General features: G+C 45.0%; 1 protein-coding gene across 1 annotated transcript in view; it reads right to left on the bottom strand.

Annotated features, from left to right (window-relative positions):
- Nucleotides 1-22,338, bottom strand: part of LOC129812932 (kinesin-like protein KIF26A) — a 118,102-nt gene that overhangs the window by 65,594 nt on the left and 30,170 nt on the right. Inside the window, exons 2-3 of the mRNA XM_055864922.1 lie at nucleotides 12,013-12,483; nucleotides 1,517-1,722 (exon numbers count right to left, since the gene is read on the bottom strand). Of these exons, the coding sequence (XP_055720897.1) occupies nucleotides 1,517-1,722; nucleotides 12,013-12,483 (677 nt within the window). The remainder of the gene's footprint in view (nucleotides 1-1,516; nucleotides 1,723-12,012; nucleotides 12,484-22,338) is intronic.

The following is a 22,338-nucleotide window of genomic DNA, read 5'->3' as shown; positions in this document are numbered from 1 at the left end:
GGATGAAATGAAAGGTGGAACCCTTCACTGCTTCCACCACCTCCCCTCCTGTCCCACCAGGACGCAAATGAAGGGAAAAAACAAGTCCCCCTCCCTTACTGAGGGACACACACAGCACGGCTGTCCAGCCCTCTCTTTTTGAGCACTTGTCCAAAGAAAACAGTAGAAATAATAAATCAGCCTCTGAAATGAACCCTGTCCACGTCTAGGTCACAACTCACTGTTGTTCACGCTTGACTCGCCAAGTATCTCACAGGAAGTGACACGTACAGGAAGTGACACATTTAGAAGAGCATTTGGAATATCCTCCTTGCCAAGGCAGAGGCCCCATGGTCCCAGTCTTGTACTTTGACCCCACTAAGGTTGGCGAGGGGAGCTCATTTGGAGAGTTTGGAGAAAGCCAAGCTCCTTCCCTGTTCCCTCTGGATGTCACCGTCACACTTCACAATGTCCCCCTCTCCTGTCTTCTCTGCCTCCCAGGGTTCTGCCTCCCAGGGTGCAATGCTCTAACAACCCAATAGATCATCCTTACCCAGCTTCCCTTAGTTTCCCTCAGGATAAAATTAATTATGTCACACAGCTCCTTGGGGAGTCGAGGCTGTACAGGGAATGTACACACCGACCAATCTGCCTGAGACTCTAGCAATGACATCCTACCGCATTACAGCAGCCTATGGAGAACTGTCTGTACCCCCAGTGGAGGCACACATATCCTCCAGAGCATTAGCGTTGCCATAGCTAAACGGAGCAACTCATTGTGAATGTACACAAGAACAACACTGAATACAAGCTACATTAATATGTTACTACAACAAACTGCACTAGAAACTTTTAATAGAGCCAAACAACAAAAAACACAGGTGTACATACTGTTAAAGATAAGCACAATAGTACAAACTATGTGCTTGAACCTAAGCCCTTTTGTGAGACACTGTCTCTACATGTATAATGTTATATAATACCATTATCCATTCACGGGCACTGGCGCCTAGCTAAAAGTATGCTCACAATCTATTCTCCACACACCGTTCCAGCACAGCCTAAAGTATGCCATAATTCAACAATGGCAAGGACAACATCTTCATGGATTAGGTCCACATCACGCTAGACTCTACATTCCTCGAAAAAAGGGTTCCAAAAAGGGTTCTTCGGCTGTCCCCATAGGAGAACACTTTTTGGTTATAGGTAGAACTCTATGGAAAGGGTTCTACATGGAACTCAAAGTGTTCTCCTATGGGCACAGTTGAAGAACCCTTTACGGTTCTAGATGGAACCTTTTTTTCTAAGAGTGTAGTGCAGCAATGAACCATGACGTTATTGTGTAAAGACAAGTCTCCACATAGATCCTTTCCACAACAGCATGCCATAACCAGGCAGCCAGCCACACACACCCTAAAGCCACCACAATACAGCACAGCAGACCCTAATCATCATCACTCTCAGCCCTTTGTCAGACTCCCTCTTCAGGTCTGATTTCAGTGAAAGGAGGGTTGTGTGTACTGTGGACGCTGCTTACCTGATGAAGAAGGAGGCTGCCGCAGATGCGCTCTGAGTGGAGGTGGATGTAGAGGTGGGGCCAGGGGCAGGGGGGCCGACGGCACACTGTCCCAGCTGGACGGGGCTATTCTGTCGGCTGGGTGTCAGGTTACAGCGGGAGCTGGGGACAGGGGCCATGGTAGGGCAAGGGACATCCCTCTCTGCCTCCTCCATCAGACCCTGTGCCTACAGAGGGACAGAGACACCGACAGAGACAAAGCGAGACAGAGCGAGAGACAGAGCATTAGCAATGAGTGGGCCTCAAGGGTTAACCACCACTACTGGTCCTCCACACCTCTCTTCCAGTCCATTTACTCCCTCTCTCCTCTCCTCCGCCACAGACGGTCAGGCAGCTGCTCTGGCCATCCCAGTAAACGGACATCAGGACTATTCACCTCAGCACCAACTAACTACCCACAAGATGGCAAGGGCACTGTACTGTACTGTAGTGTACAGGACAGGACTGTAGTGTACTGGACTGTAGTGTACTGGACCTGACTGTAGTGTACAGGACTGGACTGTAGTGCACAGGACTGGACTGTAGTGTACAGGACAGGACTGTAGTGTACTGGACTGTAGTGTACTGGACCTGACTGTAGTGTACAGGACTGGACTGTAGTGTACAGGACTGGACTGTAGTGTACTGGACCTGACTTTAGTGTACAGGACTGGACTATAGTGTACAGGACTGGACTGTAGTGTACTGGACTGTAGTGTAGACGACTGGACTGGACTGTAGTGTACTGTAGTGGACTGGACTGTAGTGTACAGGACTGGACTGTAGTGCACAGGACTGGACTGTAGTGTACAGGACTGGACTGTAGTGTATTGGACTGTAGTGTACTGGACTGTAGTGTACTGGACCTGACTGTAGTGTACTGGACCTGACTGTAGTGTACAGGACTGGACTGTAGTGTACAGGACTGGACTGTAGTGTACAGGACTGTAGTGTACTGGACTGTACTGTAGTGGACTGGACCTGACTGTAGTGTACTGGACTGGACTGTAGTGTACTGGACTGTAGTGTACTTTACTATAGTGTACTTTTAGTTTACTCATTGAGTCTGGCAACACTCATGAGGCTGCACGGTGTGAATGGTAATTAAGTGACAGCCTATATCTAATTACAGTTTAGCCATTAAATCATTGGCCATATACATACAGTCCCAGTCAAAAGTTTGGACACACCTACTCATTCAAGGGTTTTACTTTATTTTTTATTATTTTCTAAATTGTAGAATAACAGTGAAGACATCAAAACTATTAAATAACATATATGCAATGTAGAACTGTTAAACACATGAAAATATATTTTAGATTCTTTAATGTAGCCACCCTTTGCCTTGATGACAGCTTTGCAAACTCTTGGCATTCTCTCTACCAGCTTCACCTGGAATGCTTTTCCAACAGTCTTGAAGGAGTTCCCACATATGCTGAGCAATTGTTGGCTGCTTTTCCTTCTCTGCGGTCCAACTCATCCCAAACCATCTCAATTGGGTTGAGGTCAGGTGATTGTGGAGGCCAGGTCATCTGATGCAGCCCTCCATCACTCTCCTTCTTGGTCAAATAGCCCTAACACAGCCTGGAGGTGTGTTGGGTCATTGTCCTGTTGAAAAACAAATGATAGTGGGACTAAGAGCAAACCAGATGAGATGGCGTATCGCTGCAGAATGAGGTGAAAGCCATGCTGGTTAAGTGTGCCTTGAATTCTGAATAAATCACAGACAGTGTCACCAGCAAAGCACCCTCACACCATCACACCTCCTCCTCCATGCTTCACGGTGGGAACCACACATGCGGAGATCATCCGTTCACCTACTCTGCATCTCACAAAGACACGGCGGTTGGAACCAAAAATCTCAAATTTGGACACATCAGACCAAAGGACATATTTCCACCGGTCTAATCTCCATTGCTCGTGTTTCTTGGCCCGAGCAAGTCTCTTCTTCTTATTGGTGTCCTTTAGTTGTGGTTTCTTTGCAGCAATTTGAACATGAAGACCTTACTCATGCAGTCTCCTCTGAACAGTTGATGTTGAGATATGTCTGTTACTTGAATTCTGTGAAGCATTTATATGGGCTGCACTTCTGAGGCTGGTAACTGTAATGAACTAATCCTCTGCAGCAGAGGTAACTCTGGGTCTTCCTTACCTGTGGCGGTCCTCATGAGAGCCAGTTTCATCATAGCACTTGATGGTTTTTGCGACTGCACTTGAAGAAACTTTCAAGACATTTTCTGGATTTACTGACCTTCATGTATTAAAGTAATGATGGACTGTCATTTCTCTTTGCTTATTTGAGCGGTTCTTGCCATAATATAGACTTGGTACTTTACCAAATAGGGCTATCTTCTGTATTCCACCCCTACCTTGTCACAACACAACTGATTGGCTCAAACACATTAAGAAGGAATGAAGGCACACCTGTTAATTGAAATCATTCCGGGTGACTACCTCATGAAGCTGGTTGAGAGAATGCCAAGAGTGTGCAAAGCTATAACCAAGGCAAAGGGTGGCTACTTTGAAGAATCTCAAATATATTTTAATTTGTTTAACACTTTTTGGGTTATTACAAGATTCCATGTGTCATTTCATAGTTTTGATGTCTTCACTACTTTTCTACAATGTAGAACATAGTAAAAAATAAAGAAAAACCCTGGAATGAGTGTTACTGTACATCAGCAGCTAATTTGCCATGTGTGAACAACTTTTTAACACATAGCTTGACTTAAACAGGAAAATAAATATTTAACCCCCAACAACAAAATAAACCTACACATCTACACACACACACATAAGCAGTGAAATACTACAGTGGACACTTTTCTCTGATAGACCCATGAATCTTGCTGTGTGAAGGTATGTTACAGGTTTAGATGTAGAGGGGCAACAAAGCAGAGCCTGTCTGCAGCGCTGCCTGCCAGCTGGGGTATGAGTCAGAAGCAGAAGGAAGCTGCCTCAGTCATTACCACTCCTGGGGCCAGGCTATGGGTGATGAGGCAGGTCCCAGGCTGCTCTTGGAGTGCTGGTCTGGGGAGAGAGAGCCAGGTAGGAGGGGGATAGGGGGTAGTGGGGTTCAGCTGGAAGTAGAACAGTGATCTCTCTCTCTCTCTTTGGTCCAGCAGAGGGAGTGCTGACAAAGTCCACTGATCACCCAGGCAGCCCATAATAAAAAGCACTGTTCCTACCAGGGTCTCCATGACAACACAGGGTTAATCCTCACCCTAAATCACTAGTATATCAAACTGTACACTGATCAGTGAAAGTGTACAAGAACCAGTTTGAACAAATGGTAGAGTTAAGCCTCTAGTTTTCCTTCACATTCATCCTGGTGACGCATCCACACTGGTTAACCAGCAACCTGAAGTCAAACACGGTATGTCGCTTGACAGGATATATTTTATCAACACCAACCAGTCCCTCTGCATATTTACTTGCTCAGTGTTTGCCCTCGATTCATGTTTGGTAACTAAAACAACATCATTACAATCTTCTTATAAAGTGTAGGCCATCTGTCAACAGAGGCAGACAGCTGAACTATTTACAGTGCATTCAAAAAGTATTCAGACCCCTTGACTTTTTCCACATTTTGTTACGTTACAGCCTTATTCTAAAATGTATTAAACAATTTTTTTCCTTCATCAATTTACACACAAAACCTCATAATGACAAAACAAAAACAGGATTTTAGAATTTTTTTGCAAATCTATAAAAGAAAACAGAAACATAACATTTACATAATTATTCAGACCCTTTACTCAGTACTTTGTTGAAGCACCTTTGGCACCGTTTAAAGCCTTGAGTCTTCTTGGGTATGACGCTACAAGCTTGGCACACCTGTATTTGGGGAGTTTCTCCCATTCTTCTCTGCAGATACTCTCAAGTTCTGTCAGGTTGGATGGGGAGCATCGCTGCACAGATATTTTCAGGTCTCTCCAGAGATGCTTGATTGGGTTCAAGTCCGGCCTCTGGCTGGGCTCTCAAGAACCTTCAGAGAAGCCACTCCTGCATTGTCTTGGCTGTGTGCTTAGGGTCGTTGTCCTGTTGGAAGGTGACCGTTCGGCCCAGTCTGAGGTCCTGAGTGCTCTGGAGCAGGTTTTCACCAAGGATCTCTCTGTAATTTGCTCTGTTCATCTTTCCCTCGACCTGCCTTTGTAAAACATCCCGACAGCATGATGCTGATGTGATACAGATGTGACACTTGGCATTCAGGCCAAAGAGTTCAATCTCAGACCAGAGAATCTTGTTTCTCATGGTCTGAGTCCTTTAAGTGCCTTTTGGCAAACTCCAAGCGGGCTGTCATGTGCCATTTACTGAGGATTGGCTTATTTCTGGCCTGATTGGTGGAGTGCTGCAGAAATGGTTGTCCTTCTGGAAGGTTCTCCCATCTCCACAGAGAAACTCTGGAGCTCTGTCAGAGTTACCATCGGGTTCTTGGTAAACTCCCGGACCAAAGCCCTTCTCCCCCGATTGCTCAATTTGGCGGACATCTCTAGGAAGAGGAAGAGTCTTGGTGGTTCCAAACTTCTTCCATTTAAGAATGATGGAGGCCACCGTGTTCTTGCAGACCTTCAATGCTGCAGACATTTTTCGGGACTCTTCCCTAGATCTGTGCCTCGACACAATCCTGTCTCTGAACTCTAAGGACAATTCCTTTGACCTCATGCTTTCCTTTGACGTCATGGCTTGGTTTTTGCTCTGACATGCCCTGTCAACTGTGGGACCCTATATAGACAGTTGTGTGTCTTTTCAAATTATTTTCAATCAATTGAATTTACCACGGGTGGACTCAGATATAGAAACATCTCAAGCATGATCAATGGAAACAGGATGCACCTAAGCTCAATTTTGAGTGTCATAGCAAAGGGTCTGAATACTTATGTAAATAAGGTATCTGTTTTTTATTTTTAATACATTTGTAAAAATTCTAAAAACCTGTTTTCACTTTGTCATTATGGGGTATTGTGTGTAGATTGATGATTTACATTTTTTTTAATCCATTTTAGAAAAATGCTGTAATGTAAGTTTTTTGGGAAAAAGTCAACGGGTCTGAATACTTTCCAAATGTGCTGTATATACATAGCTGTCATGCGAGTGCAATACATCAACATGCAGTGGCATACATTCGAACATTCATATTAACACAGGCACCTCCGGCAGTAGGGCTATACCTCACACAAGCACTGACACTATAAGCTTGTCATGATCACCACAACCAAACATGGTTGTCTTTAATCCCAAGGGAATAACTCATTGACTATATCTCAGAGAGCCATTTTTGCTTGCCTGTTATTATTAATAACCACATCAATCTTATTAGATGCCCGACATCCGTGTTGTGTTGTTCCTGATATCCATGGATATATAAGACTAAGCATTCAAAGGGGGAGACACCCTGGACCCAAACTGTTACAGACCTATATCCATCCTGCCCTGCCTATCTAAGGTCTTCGAAAGCCAAGTCAACAAACAGATCACTGACCATCTCGAATCCCACCGTACCTTCTCCGCTGTGCAATCCGGTTTCCGAGCCGGTCACGGGTGCACCTCAGCCACGCTCAAGGTACTAAACGACATCATAACCGCCATCGATAAAAGACATTACTGTGCAGCCGTCTTCATCGACCTGGCCAAGGCTTTCGACTCTGTCAATCACCATATTCTTATCGGCAGACTCGGTAGCCTCGGTTTTTCTAATGACTGCCTTGCCTGGTTCACTACTTTGCAGACAGAGTTCAGTGTGTCAAATCGGAGGGCATGTTGTCCGGTCCTCTGGCAGTCTCTATGGGGGTACCACAGGGTTCAATTCTCGGGCCGACTCTTTTCTCTGTATACATCAATGATGTTGCTCTTGCTGCGGGCGATTCCCTAATCCACCTCTACGCAGACGACACCATTCTATATACTTCCGGCCCTTCCTTGGACACTGTGCTATCTAACCTCCAAACGAGCTTCAATGCCATACAACACTCCTTCCGTGGCCTCCAACTGCTCTTAAACGCTAGTAAAACCAAATGCATGCTTTTCAACCGTTCGCTGCCTGCACCCGCACGCCCGACTAGCATCACCACCCTGGACGGTTCCGACCTAGAATATGTGGACATCTATAAGTACCTAGGTGTCTGGCTAGACTGCAAACTCTCCTTCCAGACTCATATCAAACATCTCCAATCCAAAATCAAATCAAGAATCGGCTTTCTATTCCGCAACAAAGCCTCCTTCACTCACGCCGCCAAACTTACCCTAGTAAAACTGACTATCCTACCGATCCTCGACTTCGGCGATGTCATCTACAAAATAGCTTCCAACACTCTACTCAGCAAACTGGACGCAGTTTATCACAGTGCCATTCGTTTTGTTACTAAAGCACCTTATACGACCCACCACTGCAACCTGTATGCCCTAGTCGGCTGGCCCTCGCTACATGTTCGTCGTCAGACCCACTGGCTCCAGGTCATCTACAAGGCTATGCTAGGTAAAGTGCCGCCTTATCTCAGTTCACTGGTCACGATGGCTACACCCACCCGCAGCACGCGCTCCAGCAGGTGTATCTCACTGATCATCCCTAAAGCTAAAACCTCATTTGGACGCCTTTCCTTCCAGTTCTCTGCTGCCTGCGACTGGAACGAATTGCAAAAATCTCTGAAGTTGGAGACTTTTATCTCCCTCAACAACTTTAGAAATCTGCTATCCGAGCAGCTAACCGATCACTGCAGCTGTACATAGTCCATCTGTAAACTACCCACCCAATTTACCTACCTCACCCCCCATACTGCTTTTATTTATTTACTTTTCTGCTCTTTTGCACACCAGTATCTCTTCTTGCACATGTTCATCTGATGATTTATCACTCCAGTGTTAATCTGCTAAATTGTAATTATTCGATTTATTGCCTACCTCATGCCTTTTGCACACATTGTATATAGATTCTCTTTTTTCTACCATGTTATTGACTTGTTTATTGTTTACTCCATGTGTAACTCTGTGTTGTCTGTTCACACTGCTATGCTTTATCTTGGCCAGGTCGCAGTTGCAAATGAGAACTTGTTCTCAACTAGCCTACCTGGTTAAATAAAGGTGAAATAAAAAAAATAAAAAAAAAATTGAACATGCTTATCTAGGAAGGCATTTCCGTTGTGTTGAAAATCCATCATGGTCCGGGTTTGATCCCAGGCTGTGTCGCACCCGGCTGCGACCGGGAGACCCATGAGGCGACGCACAATTGGCCCAGGGTCGTCTGGGTTAGGGGAGGGTTTGACCGCCCGGGATGTCCTTGTCCCATCTCGTTCTAGCAACTCCTGGTGGCGGGCCGGGCACAGGCACGCTGACTTCGGTCGCCAGCTGGACAGTGTTTCCTCTGACACATTGGTGCGGCTGGCTTCCGGGTTAAGCGAACATTGTGTCAAGAAGCACTGCGGATTGGCAGGGTCGTGTTTCAGTGGACGCATGGCTCTCGACCTTCGCTTCTCCCGAGTCCGTACGGGAGTTGCAGCAATGGGACAAGACTGTAACTACCAATTGGATATCACAAAATTGAGGAGAAAAAAAGGGGGTAAAAAGTACCAGAAAAAAGAAATTCCATCATGATGGTACAGCAAGGGCCTCTTGTACGTGTACATGTCAGGGTTATGATTTCTGAAGTGCGTGATGGAGAGACGGCTCATTTCAGTTTGCGCCCCGAGCGCAGATTCTTGACGGAGCGGAAAGACTAACGACAGCATGCAGGCGTCTGTGACAGGACAGGAACTCAACACATACAAGAGAGATGTACCTGTGTCACATCATCCGGAAAGACTAAACTACTTCACACACTTAGGCAGTAAGCCTATCTGGACAGCTCATCCACAACCCTGTCATAGATTAAGCCAATGGTGGTGTCAGGTTTTAGAATCAAGTGGCAGCAGGTTCGAGGAGCGGAGGGGCTCTCGTTGGGGGTGTAACCAGAATAAACAGCTCACCCTAACACATACATGTCAGAGAGCATTACCCCAGGAGAGAGGCTCAGGCAACCTGCTCTCCAATGCAGTAGGCCATTATGACCACTGATGTCCCTGGTTGAGTCCCTGGTTAAGGGATAAGCATGCCGCTGTATGCCCTGGTCAGGTAATTAGGCACTCTCAGGGGTGTCATGTGTCCAGGACCATTGACACTGAGTGTCAGTAATGAGGGGACCTACCACCCTAAAAACCCCCAACCCCATGGCCCGACCGATAGCGACTGCTTCCCAGGGAGAGGAGGATGATGTGGAGAAGGAGAGACAGTAAGCTTCCAATACAGGCAGTCTCAAGCCAACCGGGCTCAGTGACTCCCTCCCCATCAGCAGTCTAAAGAGCCTCATCCTCTCAGAGCCGGAGCCTAGCAGCGATCCCCAGTAACCTCTGATTCCACTGTTCGACAGGCCATTACTTCTGAGGTGAAATAGACCCTGCTAATCTGGGCCCATCCTGATTCAATGGCTTCCTCAGCCGCTGTTATTGGTGGAGGAGTGTATAGGGGTGTATAGATAGACAGAAAAATGGACAACAATTTCATGTGAATAGTGGACAACAAAAATGTTGAATTTTCCTCAAATTGACTGAACAGTCTCCCTCTCCCTCTGTGTGGCAGGTTGCCATGCAGGCCCAGCTGTACCGTCGCAGGCGGCAGCCCAGATGTTCCACTGGGTTTCCAGTGGGTAGCAGAAGAGTGGAGAGGTCACACCGGGCCAACAGCACACACTAAACCCCCAGGGTCAAGAGCAGCGATATTAGCAGATTATTGCGCATGTGATTGTGGATTTTGCAGAGCAGAGGGCAAATCACAGACTTGGGTCAATCAATTAGTCGTTTTGTAGTGTGCACTGATCAGTTCAGCATTCACTACTCACACTCTAATGTTACTTAGAATGACTGAACTGTTCACCTAACCACATCCAACATCAGGGGTTAGAAGTTAGAGGTTTAAATGAACAATGGAGTGGGGAATTCAACAACAGATGCTGTGATTTTACTTTGTCAGGTTTTGGGAGACTGGAGTTCTCTAGCCAACCTCACAGAGGTAGGATGTGCTGTCTTCTCCATTTAATACAATGACCCATTCTCTCATTGAGCCCATTATCCCAGCTGTTAACTGTGATGGATTGTTTAGATTCTATTGTAGTGTAAAGTGGACCCCAAATGTAATTCCAAGACAGAGCCTTTTTCCTCTATATATTGTGAAAGTTTCAAGGTGCCCTATAATGGGTTGTGTGCTGATAGACTAGAGCCTGAGGCCAAAGAATAAGACACTCTGTAGGATTGCTGTCAACAGGGGCCCTCTCCCTTCCTTCGTCTGCCCACCGCTCTGCAGAGTTTTACACTGTCCCCCCAAAGAAATCAAGTGGGTAATTGTGAATTAAAGCGCAAGCCTTTCGGGCACAGCGCAGCTCCAAATCCTCCATGGCCCATGTGGGTTTTCTGTCATTCTGAGGGATCTTGTTTTAATGAAAGAAATGGGCTTTAAAAAAGAATGCCAGGAACATTTCTGCTGTGTTTGTAAGTCAGTATCCTGAAGGTCCACTTGTGTCTCTGAGGCCCAGGCTCAGCCATGTGGCATTGTGCAACGCTTCATCCCAGCTCCCATCGGCTCTAATTGCTTTTAGACATGTAGGAGGAGAGCACAAGTCGGTCTCTCTCCCTATATGCAGGGCCTTTTGATTTGCCCTAGATTGCACAGATGCTGTTAAAAGCTTCTGGCGGCCTCACATAAACTGGCACTAAAGGCACTTGTTGACAGTCAAAGAGGAGAAAAACCTGTTCGAGAATAAGAAATAACACTGGCAGACGCCGTAATTGAGTCAAATTTTCGAGTCAGCGATTTTCAATGCCATATTAAGTAGAGGCAGCAAAAACTAAAATAAAACTGAAGAGCCATTAACAGGTTCTGATTGACAACGTAAAAGTAGAAAAGATTCGCTGGTGGTGAGTTTGCTCAGTGCACTCAGACTCCCTAGTGTAGAATGTCACAGCAGTGTGTAAGACACAGGTTAGAGGCTTGGACCAAATGTCCCTCTCACTGCAGGAAGAAAACTCTTCAATATAAAAGGACAACATCCCATAATGATAAGCCTGGAGTAAAGTATATTACATGGGGAATGTGTCTGTATGGAGCCATATAGTATGCCTGAGAGGAGCGTTACGGGAAGATTGTAAGGTGGTCATTGTGTCTTGGTCTCCCCAGGTAGACAGTACCACCCAGGAGCCATAACTCCTGAGGAATGACAGGTCCAAGGTCTGCGTGAGGTTCTTCTCATTTCTCTAAAGGTTTAAGATTGTCCATTGTCAGACGTTGTTCTGACCAAGGTTATTGAAAAACGTTGAAGACAACATTGATAAGAGTAACAAGCTGCCTATACAAAACATTTACTAGATGTGCTTTGATGCATGCTACCCGCAGACAGGGTAAACAGTGCATCTGTATAAATAGTAATAATGATGAGCATTGAAGGGCAGAGCATGTACCGGGCTGGACTGAGGGAGGAAGTTGTTGACTCTGGAGATGCTCCACATGCCTTCCAGGTACTGCTGGGCCTGGATGGTGACCGATCCCAGGGTCCCGGTCAGCTGCCCTCCCCCAACCGTCACCTGGACACTGGTCTTGGGCCCAGCAGAGACAGAGGAGCCCTGCGGACAGCCCAGCTCCCAGGGCCCCCTCTCCCCTAGGGGCAGGACATTGTGGGCATGGGGGTGGGCTTTGGAGGGCTGCCTCACATGGGCACTGGAGGAAGAGAGTGTCAGTCTATGGGGCTGCCCAGTGAGGGTGGTGGACGGCAAAGCGGGCATGTTGTGGCTCAAGATCAGGGCCGGGGCGCCTACTGTCTGCAGGGCCTCCTGCCTCAGCTGGTGGAGGGGAGTAGAACACACCTGGCAGCATCCATCATGGCTCCCAGGCACTTGGAGCTGGTCGAAGACAAAGGCTGCGTAGCCAGGGTCCTGCAGAGGAAACACACAGAGAGAGAGGAGGGGGGTTCAACTTAACATGGTCCCATTCAGAAAAAAAACATGGTATACTACGTCATATCTCCATATCAGCGTGATTGGGGCGTTTCCTGGGTGTTGTTTATATTTTCCAGGCGTGCCAGACAGTGGCTATCGGTGTGGTCCCTCCCAGAGGCTGCCCTCTGATCTTAGCTCTACCTCCCTCCCTGTCTGCCCTAACCACATCCACATCCTCCCCCTCAGGAATTCAGTTTGTTTAGACTGAGCTGCTCTGCTTGAAACCAGAGACAGCAGATCATGTTGCTGGTAGATGTGCTCATAGCTGCCTGGGCCTGGGCCTTGGACCCAAGTCAAACAACAGGGGCAAATGAAAAGAGATAAAAGGAAGTTTGAGGCATTAGTGAAAGACACATTCCTCTGGAACGCCAACTCAGTCAGACCCTTCTCCAACTTTCTGCAAGGCTGTTTAAGGCTACAGAACAAATGAACCTCATGAAGGCTTTTGCGCGGCAAGGCCTTATAGAAGGAGAACAGTAGAGGTGTGTCCTTTCCCTCTGTCTGTTAAAAGACTCCCTGAGGTGTCCTCAGCTGGAGAGGAAGGGAGTTGTTGGGGGTTAGAGAGGGAACTACAAAATAAAACAGCTGGACCAATCCTAGGAGCTCGGTGTGGAAAATGTACATATGAGAACAGTCCCAGCATGAAAACATATGATAAAACGCCCAGCGTGAAAATACCCATCTCCTCCTGATGACAACTCCCAACCTTTCACTAGCGATTACAAGTCAAGTTGTCTCCGCTTTTCTTATCATGCAAGTGATGTTCTAAGACCACTTTTACTCACACACACACACACACACACACACACACACACACACACACACACACACACACACACACACACACACACACACACACACACACACACACACACACACACACACACACACACACACACACACACACACACACACACACACACACACACACAGTCTCATAAGAGGCATAAAGGGGCAGTAACCTCCCGGCCACTGGAGCAGAGCTCTAAGACAGGAGCCCACAGATACATAATGTTTATGAGGCCTCTGTTCCTTAGAGCCTCTGTGGTGATCAGGAGGAGTGAGACGGCCTGGCCAAACAACGACACTGCCTTAACGCAGTACCACTTAATACAGCAGTCTCCACAGAGTCACAACCCAGGGACTTTAAATCTCTTCCCTCTGAATGCAGCTCAATACAGAGACTTTTAGGTGACCTCTATGTTAGAGCCCTATGCTTATACCTACAGTATAAATGGTTATCATTATTATGAGTATATTGCACTCCACTCCCTCTATTGCTCTTGCTTACTAACAGCCAAGCCACGGCAGAGGACATGGAATCATCATCTTCATTTGGTCCCTGAGTCTAAGCATGGTAAGCAGCCCCTATATATCAATGCTCTATCCACAGCACGGATCCAGTCCTCATGATAGGAGAGATTGATCGCCAGGCACGAAGATCCAGAGAGGGACATACAGTGCCCACAGGCCTGCCCCTGGAGAGAGAGGATGCTGCTGGGCTTGGTCCTTGGCAGGACACGGCTGTGCTGGTCCCCTTGTAAGTTGCCCTGGATAAGAGCGTCTGCTAAATTACTCAAATGTAAATATGTAAAAGTGAATGGTTTTTCAAGGGAGAATTCGTAGGAGCAATATGGGTTTAATATGGTTTACTTAGTGATATACTTTGATAAATTATTCATCACACGATACTGACACTATTGGTAATGCATAGTTAGAATTTATGTTAGACTGGAATAGAATAAGTCTGAGCATTTACTGTAGATGATGTCCTAGGTCTTATCATAGTGTTGGGTGGGGTTATGTTGACTAATGGAGGATACGTTTGCTACAATTATCTTCTTAAGAGCACTCATGACAACATTCCAATGAACATGCATTTATGTAAAGAAGCTGAAAATGTCAACACCATAAAGCTTTGGAGAACGATCTGAGGCTGGGAGACACTGATACATGTGAGGGACCTAACCTGAAGGCATTCTATTTCAACCTGTTTAACAAAAGGGCAGGTTCTGAATTCACCAGGTCTGAGACTAATAAGAGGAGAAATCGGAGAGAGACAGCGAGAGCGAGAGAGGAGGGGGGAGAACATATCACCACAGATATGCTCCAGTCTGGAAAACGTATTTGGTTGTGAGAGGGGACATTAAAGCAGTCATAATCAGAGTAACCTACCCTGGTCTCCTGGGCTCCCCTCCACCCATTCCTCACCCTTCAGCCTCCCACCAAGCCAACCATACCTCACCTCACCTCAGGCCATGACTATTTGGAAGAAATCAATTCCTCTCTCCCTCTCTTCCCATACCTTCCTCCATGCATTTGTTAGTTGTTGATTTAGGAGCGCCAATAAAAACAGCCACAAAGCTCCGCCCATCTGCTATTCTGTAGGGTTCTGTAGGTTAGAGAGTGGGCTTCCCTTGTAAAGTGGTCTCTGAGCTTTGTGCTCTGGGGAAGAGTGAGCCGGAGGTCAGGGGTAGGAAGTGGATCATGTTGATGATAATGATGATGATGGTTATGATAGTGGAGAGGATGATGCTAGCCCAGCTTTGAGGTGGAGAGTCTGAAGGGCAGATAATATGTGATTGTCTCCACATCAAGTATGACATCAGCGAGCCTTTAATCTAAAATAATGGGATAGGGCATGACTTTAAGTCAGACCTTGGCTCTCTGCCTATCTTGTTTTAAGGACTTCTCATACGATTTCAGGCTGAAGTGCAGCCTGTCACAATTCTCACAAACACACACCTCAAAAAATCATGTATTTTGGTAGGGAAGCTGTTTCCAATATTTGTTTCCAATGTACAGATAACAAAATCGGATTTTACAGGCAAGTTCTGAGATATTTTAAACACAAACCGATGGCCTGAAGAGGTTGTGTCATGCCTAATGTGGAATACATGAGACATGTGACATACTATACATGCATTGAGGCTGACGCCATATTTGCAGCAAGCAGGGAACGTCCTGAGGACATTCGGCGACGTTCCCGTTAGGTCCCTTAAGGGTTTCAAGCGTGACGTTATCCCACCGACGTTCTGAGACTTTCATTTTACTAGTCTTTAGGACGACGTGTGATGGTCCCAAGGGAACGTTCTCTGGGGGACCTTTTTAATAGTTCCCGGTTTGTTCAGGGGATGTTTTTAGGACGTTCTTGGGATGTTGTGTCATGGTTCCTGGAGGTTTTGTCTAGTTCCTGTTTTGTCCAGGGGATGTCCCTGAGAACGTTTTAAGGACATTCTTGGGACGTTGTGTCATGGTCCCCTGAACGTTCTTGGAACGTTGTGTCATGGTCCCCTGGTGGTTTTTGTCACGTGATGGTCCCAGGTGTCCCAAACCATTATAAGTAAAGTAATGAAATGGTATGTGGGTTGTAAGGTAAGTGGTACGCTATTCAGATAAAATAACATTATGATTACATTTAACATGATCACTAGTAACGACTTTTCAATATGACCCCACCTGGGATTTGAACTCAAAACCTCTGGATTTGGGATATGCTGATCTTTCTGCTGACTTTCAGAAGTCCCCGACACATTCATTACCTTTAATACATCTCAGCACTTGGCAAAAAAGTGCCATCTGCACTAGAGGTCGGCCGATTAATTAGGGCCAATTTCAAGTTTTCATAACAAATCGGTAACTGGCCTTTTTGGATGCCAAAAATCTTCACATAATCACTAGTTAACTACACATTATTGATGATATTACTAGGTTAACTAGCTTGTCCTGCGTTGCATATAATCAATGCAGAGCCTGATCATTTATCATTGAATCACAGCCTACTTCAACTTCGCCAAACGGGTGAGGATTTAACAAAAGCGCATTGCAGAAAAAAGCACAATCTTGGCACAAATGTACCTAACCATAAACACCAATGCCTTTCTTAAAATCAATACACAGAAGTATATTTTTTTTAAACCTGCATATTTCGTTAAAAGAAATTCAAGTTAGCAGGCAATATTAACTAGGGAAATTGTGTCACTTCTCTTGCATTCAGTGTTAGCAGAGGCAGGGTATATGCAACAGTTTGGGCCGCCTGGCTCATTGCGAACTGTGAACTAATTTGCCAGAATTTTACATAATTATGACATAACATTGAAGGTTGTGCAATTTAACAGCAATATTTAGACTTAGTGTTGCCACCCGTTCGATAAAATACAGAGCGGTTCCGTATTTCACTGAAAGAATAAACGTTTTGTTTTCGATATGATCGTTTCTGGATTTGACCATATTAATGACCTAAGGCTCGTATTTCTGTGTTTATTATATTATAATTAAGTCTATGATTTGATATTTGATAGAGCAGTCTGACTGAGCGGTGGTAGGCAGCAGCAGGCTCGTAAGCATTCATTCAAACAACACTTTTAGCAATGCTTGAAACACAGTTTATGATTTCAAGCCTATAAACTCCCGAAATTAGGCTGGCAATAGTAAGTGTCTATAAGAACATCCAATAGTCAAAGGTATATGAAATACAAATGGTATAGAGAGAAACAGTCGATGCGTCATAATTCCTATTATAACTATAACCTAAAACTTCTTAACATTTCGTAACTTCGTAACATTGAAGAACTGGGAATATTGAACCACCAGCTTTCATATGTTCTCATGTTCTGAGCAAGGAACTTAAACGTTAGCTTTTTTACATGGAACATATTGCACTTTCTTCTCCAACACTGTATTTTTCCATTATTTAAACCAAATTGAACATGTTTCATTATTTATTTGAGACTATAAATAGATTTTATCTATGTATTATATTAAGTTGAATTAAAAAAGTGTTCATTGTTCATTCAGTATTATTGTAATTGTCATTATTACAAATATATATATATATATATAAAAATAAAAAATAAAAATTGTTAATTGGTATCGCCGTCGAAAAATCATAATCCGTCGACCTCTAATCTGCACTTTAATCATCAGTCAATCTGACTATTCCCTCATTGATTTCAATGGGTTTTCAGTGTTGTAGTCTAATGTTGGTGTGGCATATTACTCTTTTTAACAGAGTTGAGATTTACTTTGAAGTGCAAAGTGTAGGAATAGGCCTACAGGTGAAATCAGTCATTGATACAGAAAATGGTGGTGTTGCAGGAAGATCGGAATGCCGTGAACCAAGTGGTGGTGAGTTCAAATCCCAGGTGCGGACATGTTGAATAATAATTACTGTATGAATAAACATACACAATGTAATCATGCATGTCAAATATATTAGTTTAAAACACTATGTTAAAGCACCGTTTGTGTGTAGGTGTCCCTAGCATTTGACAAAGAGCTGTGACTGGATCAGTGGTTTACCAATCAGGGCCTTGATAGGCTTGGCAACTGTAACAAGGGGTGATGTGCAATGAAAGGAGGGTGCGTGTTGCCTGGGTAAAACTTTTCTTTGTGACCATCAGGTGATATCCCCGGGACAGAACCATCAGGTGACGTCCCAGGGACAAAACCTCTAGGGGATCGTGACACAACGTCCCAAGAACATCCTAAAAAGTCCTCGGGGGACGTCCCCGAGATCAACCGGGACGTCCTAATGACTTATTATTGTTTGCAGGGTTGTTTGTTGTGAGTGTAAAGAAAAGCCCAGTTTGAGTAACATTTGTAATGAGCTGCATCAACCCAATACAAGTATTCCAGACACGCCAGGCCATTGAGAGACATGACGGCCTAGGCTTCTTCAACCATTGTTAGGTACAAGTGGAAGACCACTAGGCTTCAGAGCACAAGCACTCTAGAGAGAGAGGGAATGCGAGTTAGGGACATGGAGAGAGAGAGAGAATAAGAAGGGGGAGGCAGGTTGGGGTTGTGCCCCTTGCCTGTGGGCTTGTGGGTCGTTGTGTTGGGTTATTGCCTGTCAACAAGGATCTTTATTAAACTCTGGGGACGACTAAAGTCAGATGCTGTGGCCTTATTATGGAAAGAAGGCCGGCATGCAATGGAAAAGAAGTGCCTGTGGAATGGACTGTAGGTCTACATAGACTACAGACACACAAGTTTGTCTTTCTGTCAGTTGTTCACACAAACGATGAGGAGAAACAGCAGACGGGCAGCAGGAGAGGTCGGAGAAAAACTTTCTGGGTGGTGAGTGTCATCAGAAAGCCTTTGCCCAGGGGCTGATGGAAAGAAGCTTAGCTGTAACTGTGTCGATATGGAGAGAGAGAGAGAGGAAAAGATGTGCATGATTCCCCTCTGCCTGGGTCCTTTGGGTACCTCAATGCAAATGGAGCCAGGCAAAGTCACACAGGGTATGAATTGGGAAATCGTCTCAATTTACCCCACCTCACTGTCTTCCTTCCTGCACCCACATGAAAACCACAGACGGAGCAAGCAGGGTGGGAAGCCTACGTTTACCGTTTGATGAAATTCAGCCACGGATCGGCCAACTGGATACAGAAAGCCGACCCGTGACTTACTTAAATCAGGAAGATGCATGAAGATCCTCACCAACTAAAGACTTTCAGTGCCCTCGCCAGACTAAAGACTTTTAAGCACGCTCCATTAAAAGTAAGACACTCTGGGAAACAGTACTTTCTATTCCATCGAGATGAGGAGTGCCTGTTAGATGGGGAGCAGTGACCTTCACCACAGAGCAGCTCACTGTGTTTCTGTGGCCATTCACTTAAAAGAAACAAGAGGCAGTACAGCCACAGCACACCCACAAGATTTCATAAGATTAAATCTCCCATTTCTTCTTCCAGTTTGCTTTTGTACTATTTTACAGGGAAACTTTCCCCCCGATGACTCAGTAGGTCAAAACTGTGCTGCGTCTCTCCACACTAGAGCCCATACCCAACAGCATTATTGCTGTTAACAGTAACACAAGCAATACAATACTTCAGAGTTTTTCATACTTCCTATAACAGTGTATGAAACCGACAGGACCACACAACAACACAGCTGCCGCATCTGGCACCTTTTAAAAACTGGAAATCCTCCACTCTCCCTTCTCTAATTTCTCCATGAGGACACCTTAAGACAGTCTGAGCCGTCTCTGTTTACTTGGCCTCTGACACCTTTGGCCTCATCAGTAGTGCTGTCCCAGTGTGTTTTAATGGGACTAGGCCCTAATAAACCACAGGGGCCTACGGACAGGTCCCACAGTGTGGACGAGAGCTGCCAACAGGGCTACTTTCCCACAGGTAGCCTGGGCTCTCCCTGACAGCCAGGCCAGAGAAACAAGCACAGCTGCAGGCCTGCCTCTGGATTACCATAGGCCATTAAAACAGATTACATTCCCAGGATAAAAGAACCACATCTAGTGGTAAATCCCTCCCAACCTCACCCCTCCATACCAATACCCTCAACTCTCTCCCCCCTCAGCCATCCCCGGGAGCAGCACTGGGCTGGACAGCCTCAGCAGACCCATACATCCCATTTGACATCAGGAGCATTTAATGCTGAACCACCAGTAGTAGCAGTGGGCCACAGACCACTAAGTTTAACCACTCCTGTTGAGTCCTGTGTCACTAGAGAAGACAATGAGTCAGGATCTCACACTAGCATGCTGTTTACCTTTGTGGGAACGTCTCCTGTGGCACACAAACTGGGATGTGTCATCAAACAAACATCAAACAGATGCTGCCTGCCTGCCTGCCTTCCTGCCTGCCTTCAATGCAGGACATTACACACTTCATAAGCCTTTTTAAACCTCAAATACACTATAAGTTAAACATTTCCTGAATTGCAGGAACGTTCTCCTGCAACAGGTTGATCAAATTAAGATTCTACATCTGTAGCAACAGCACTGGGTTGTAGTTATTTGTCTGCATGATAAAATAAGAACATAATTCCAGAGATAGAATATCCACCTTATTTTCAGCATGATGTTGTATATCTGGACCCCATTGTAATAGAAAATAAAACATTCAAATAGTACATTACGGCATATTCCCCAAGTATAGCCCTTGCGAAATCCTCTTTATGCCGCATCAAAATTAATCCCTATTGATCAATATTGAACAAATGCTTTCATGTGTAAATACGTTATTAGGCGATAACTCTACTCGCGGAAATATTGGGGTTGCCAATGATTTTACTATATTTTTTCAAGTATAACTAATGTATGCAGTATACCTTAAACCACTTTCCAACAAAAAAGCAACAACAAATTGCATTATTATTTAACATGAGCGCTATCAGAAAATACATTTACCTGTACTTTTCAGATGACAGAGCGGGGAGTTGATTAATCCTTTATCTGCTTTGATGTTGTGAACACGAGAAGACTGCTGCAAACGCTTGCGCTGAACTTTCACAATGCGCTTCTGAGTAGGAGGAGTAGCCTGGGTTAATGTACAACATGATTGACTGGAGTGTTTCGGGAACCTGATACACGCGAGCCCACTCAATGGTAAGGCCTATAGGATCAAGTCTACCTGGAATCGATTCGTATCTCAAAGAAGCATATTTTAGCAGCACAGTCCTAGATCAACAATTTATGGCTGTTTTGACATTTTTTAAACATCTCATCATTTAAAGCTGCAATATATAACTTTTTGTCAACGACCAAATTCACATCGAAATGTGTGTTATAAATCGTTATTCTCATTGAAAGCAAGTCTAAGAAGCGGTAGATACGTTCTATGTGTGCTATTTAAATGCTTCCCGTTCGTTTTTTTGCTTCTTTTAATTTCGGTTTTATACACCAGCTTCAAACATCTGAAAATACAATATTTTTGGTTATGGAAAATATATTTAAACAGCGGTTTAGATGGTACAACGATTCTCTACCCTATACTTGCTTGTTTTGTCTCATAAACTGAAATTAGGCGAACTATTAGAATTTAAGCAACCAGGAAATGGCGGAGCGATTTCTGCATAGTGCATCTTTAATGCATTAGAGCCTAAACATCAAGACAAATGGAATCACTGGGCATAAGTGAGAGTTGATCAAATAAATACAAATATGTCAAGCTACTTCCTGCCTGTTGTGCAGTGGATATGTGTGTGCAGTATTCAAATGATTGTTACGTACAGTATTTAGCTATAGATAATACTACAGGAGGTGTATAATGTGTTATGTATCACATTACATATGATAGCAGTGGCCTATTACTGTATGGTTACAGTGCCACTCCTTTTCTATTATTTATACAACAAGCAGATGCCACTGTCTATCAAACAATCAGCCATAGATAGACACTATGGATCAAGTAGAATGCATGATTTAATGGAGCTCTGTCAAGCAAGCTTCCTGCAATCAAATTACCTCACATAACGGCATGTTACCCAAGAGAGAACGCAATAGGATTCTAGCTACCTTTCATACTATAACTTTGTCATGTCAGCGATTACAAGAATGTGCAGTGCCTTATAAGAATCACTGCTATCAAGGTGGGAGGAATAGGTGAAAAGGAGAGTGAGTGACTGAACCTTATTGTTCCCCATTTTTGTGTGTGTGTGTGTGTGTGTGTGTGTGTGTGTGTGTGTGTGTGTGTGTGTGTGTGTGTGTGTGTGTGTGTGTGTGTGCCCCTTGTGTGTCCATCTGTCTGTTTACACCACATCCATCCATCACTCCAACCTTTCCTCACTTGGCCAGTTAATTACCTTTTCCTGTTCACTCATGCACAAAGAAAACAAGCTCCTTTCAGACTGTTTGGACAAACTTCATCCCTCCCTTGGTCCTTTCAACGTCTCTCTCTCTCTCCCGCATGGATCCAAGGAGGCAGTCGGCACACTGTTTTTACTCCAGATCAGTCAAGCTGTCATCGTCTGGGCTAGGCTACAGGCTACGGATAAGCTGGGGAGCTGAAGAGCTAGACTCCCCTGTGAAAGAGTGAATGACTTCACCAA

Source organism: Salvelinus fontinalis, chromosome 16 (genome assembly GCF_029448725.1).
Source record: "Salvelinus fontinalis isolate EN_2023a chromosome 16, ASM2944872v1, whole genome shotgun sequence".
Classification (NCBI taxonomy): domain Eukaryota; kingdom Metazoa; phylum Chordata; class Actinopteri; order Salmoniformes; family Salmonidae; genus Salvelinus; species Salvelinus fontinalis.
The sequence above is the reverse complement of the archived record's forward strand: the minus strand, read 5'-3'. Positions and strand labels throughout refer to the sequence as shown.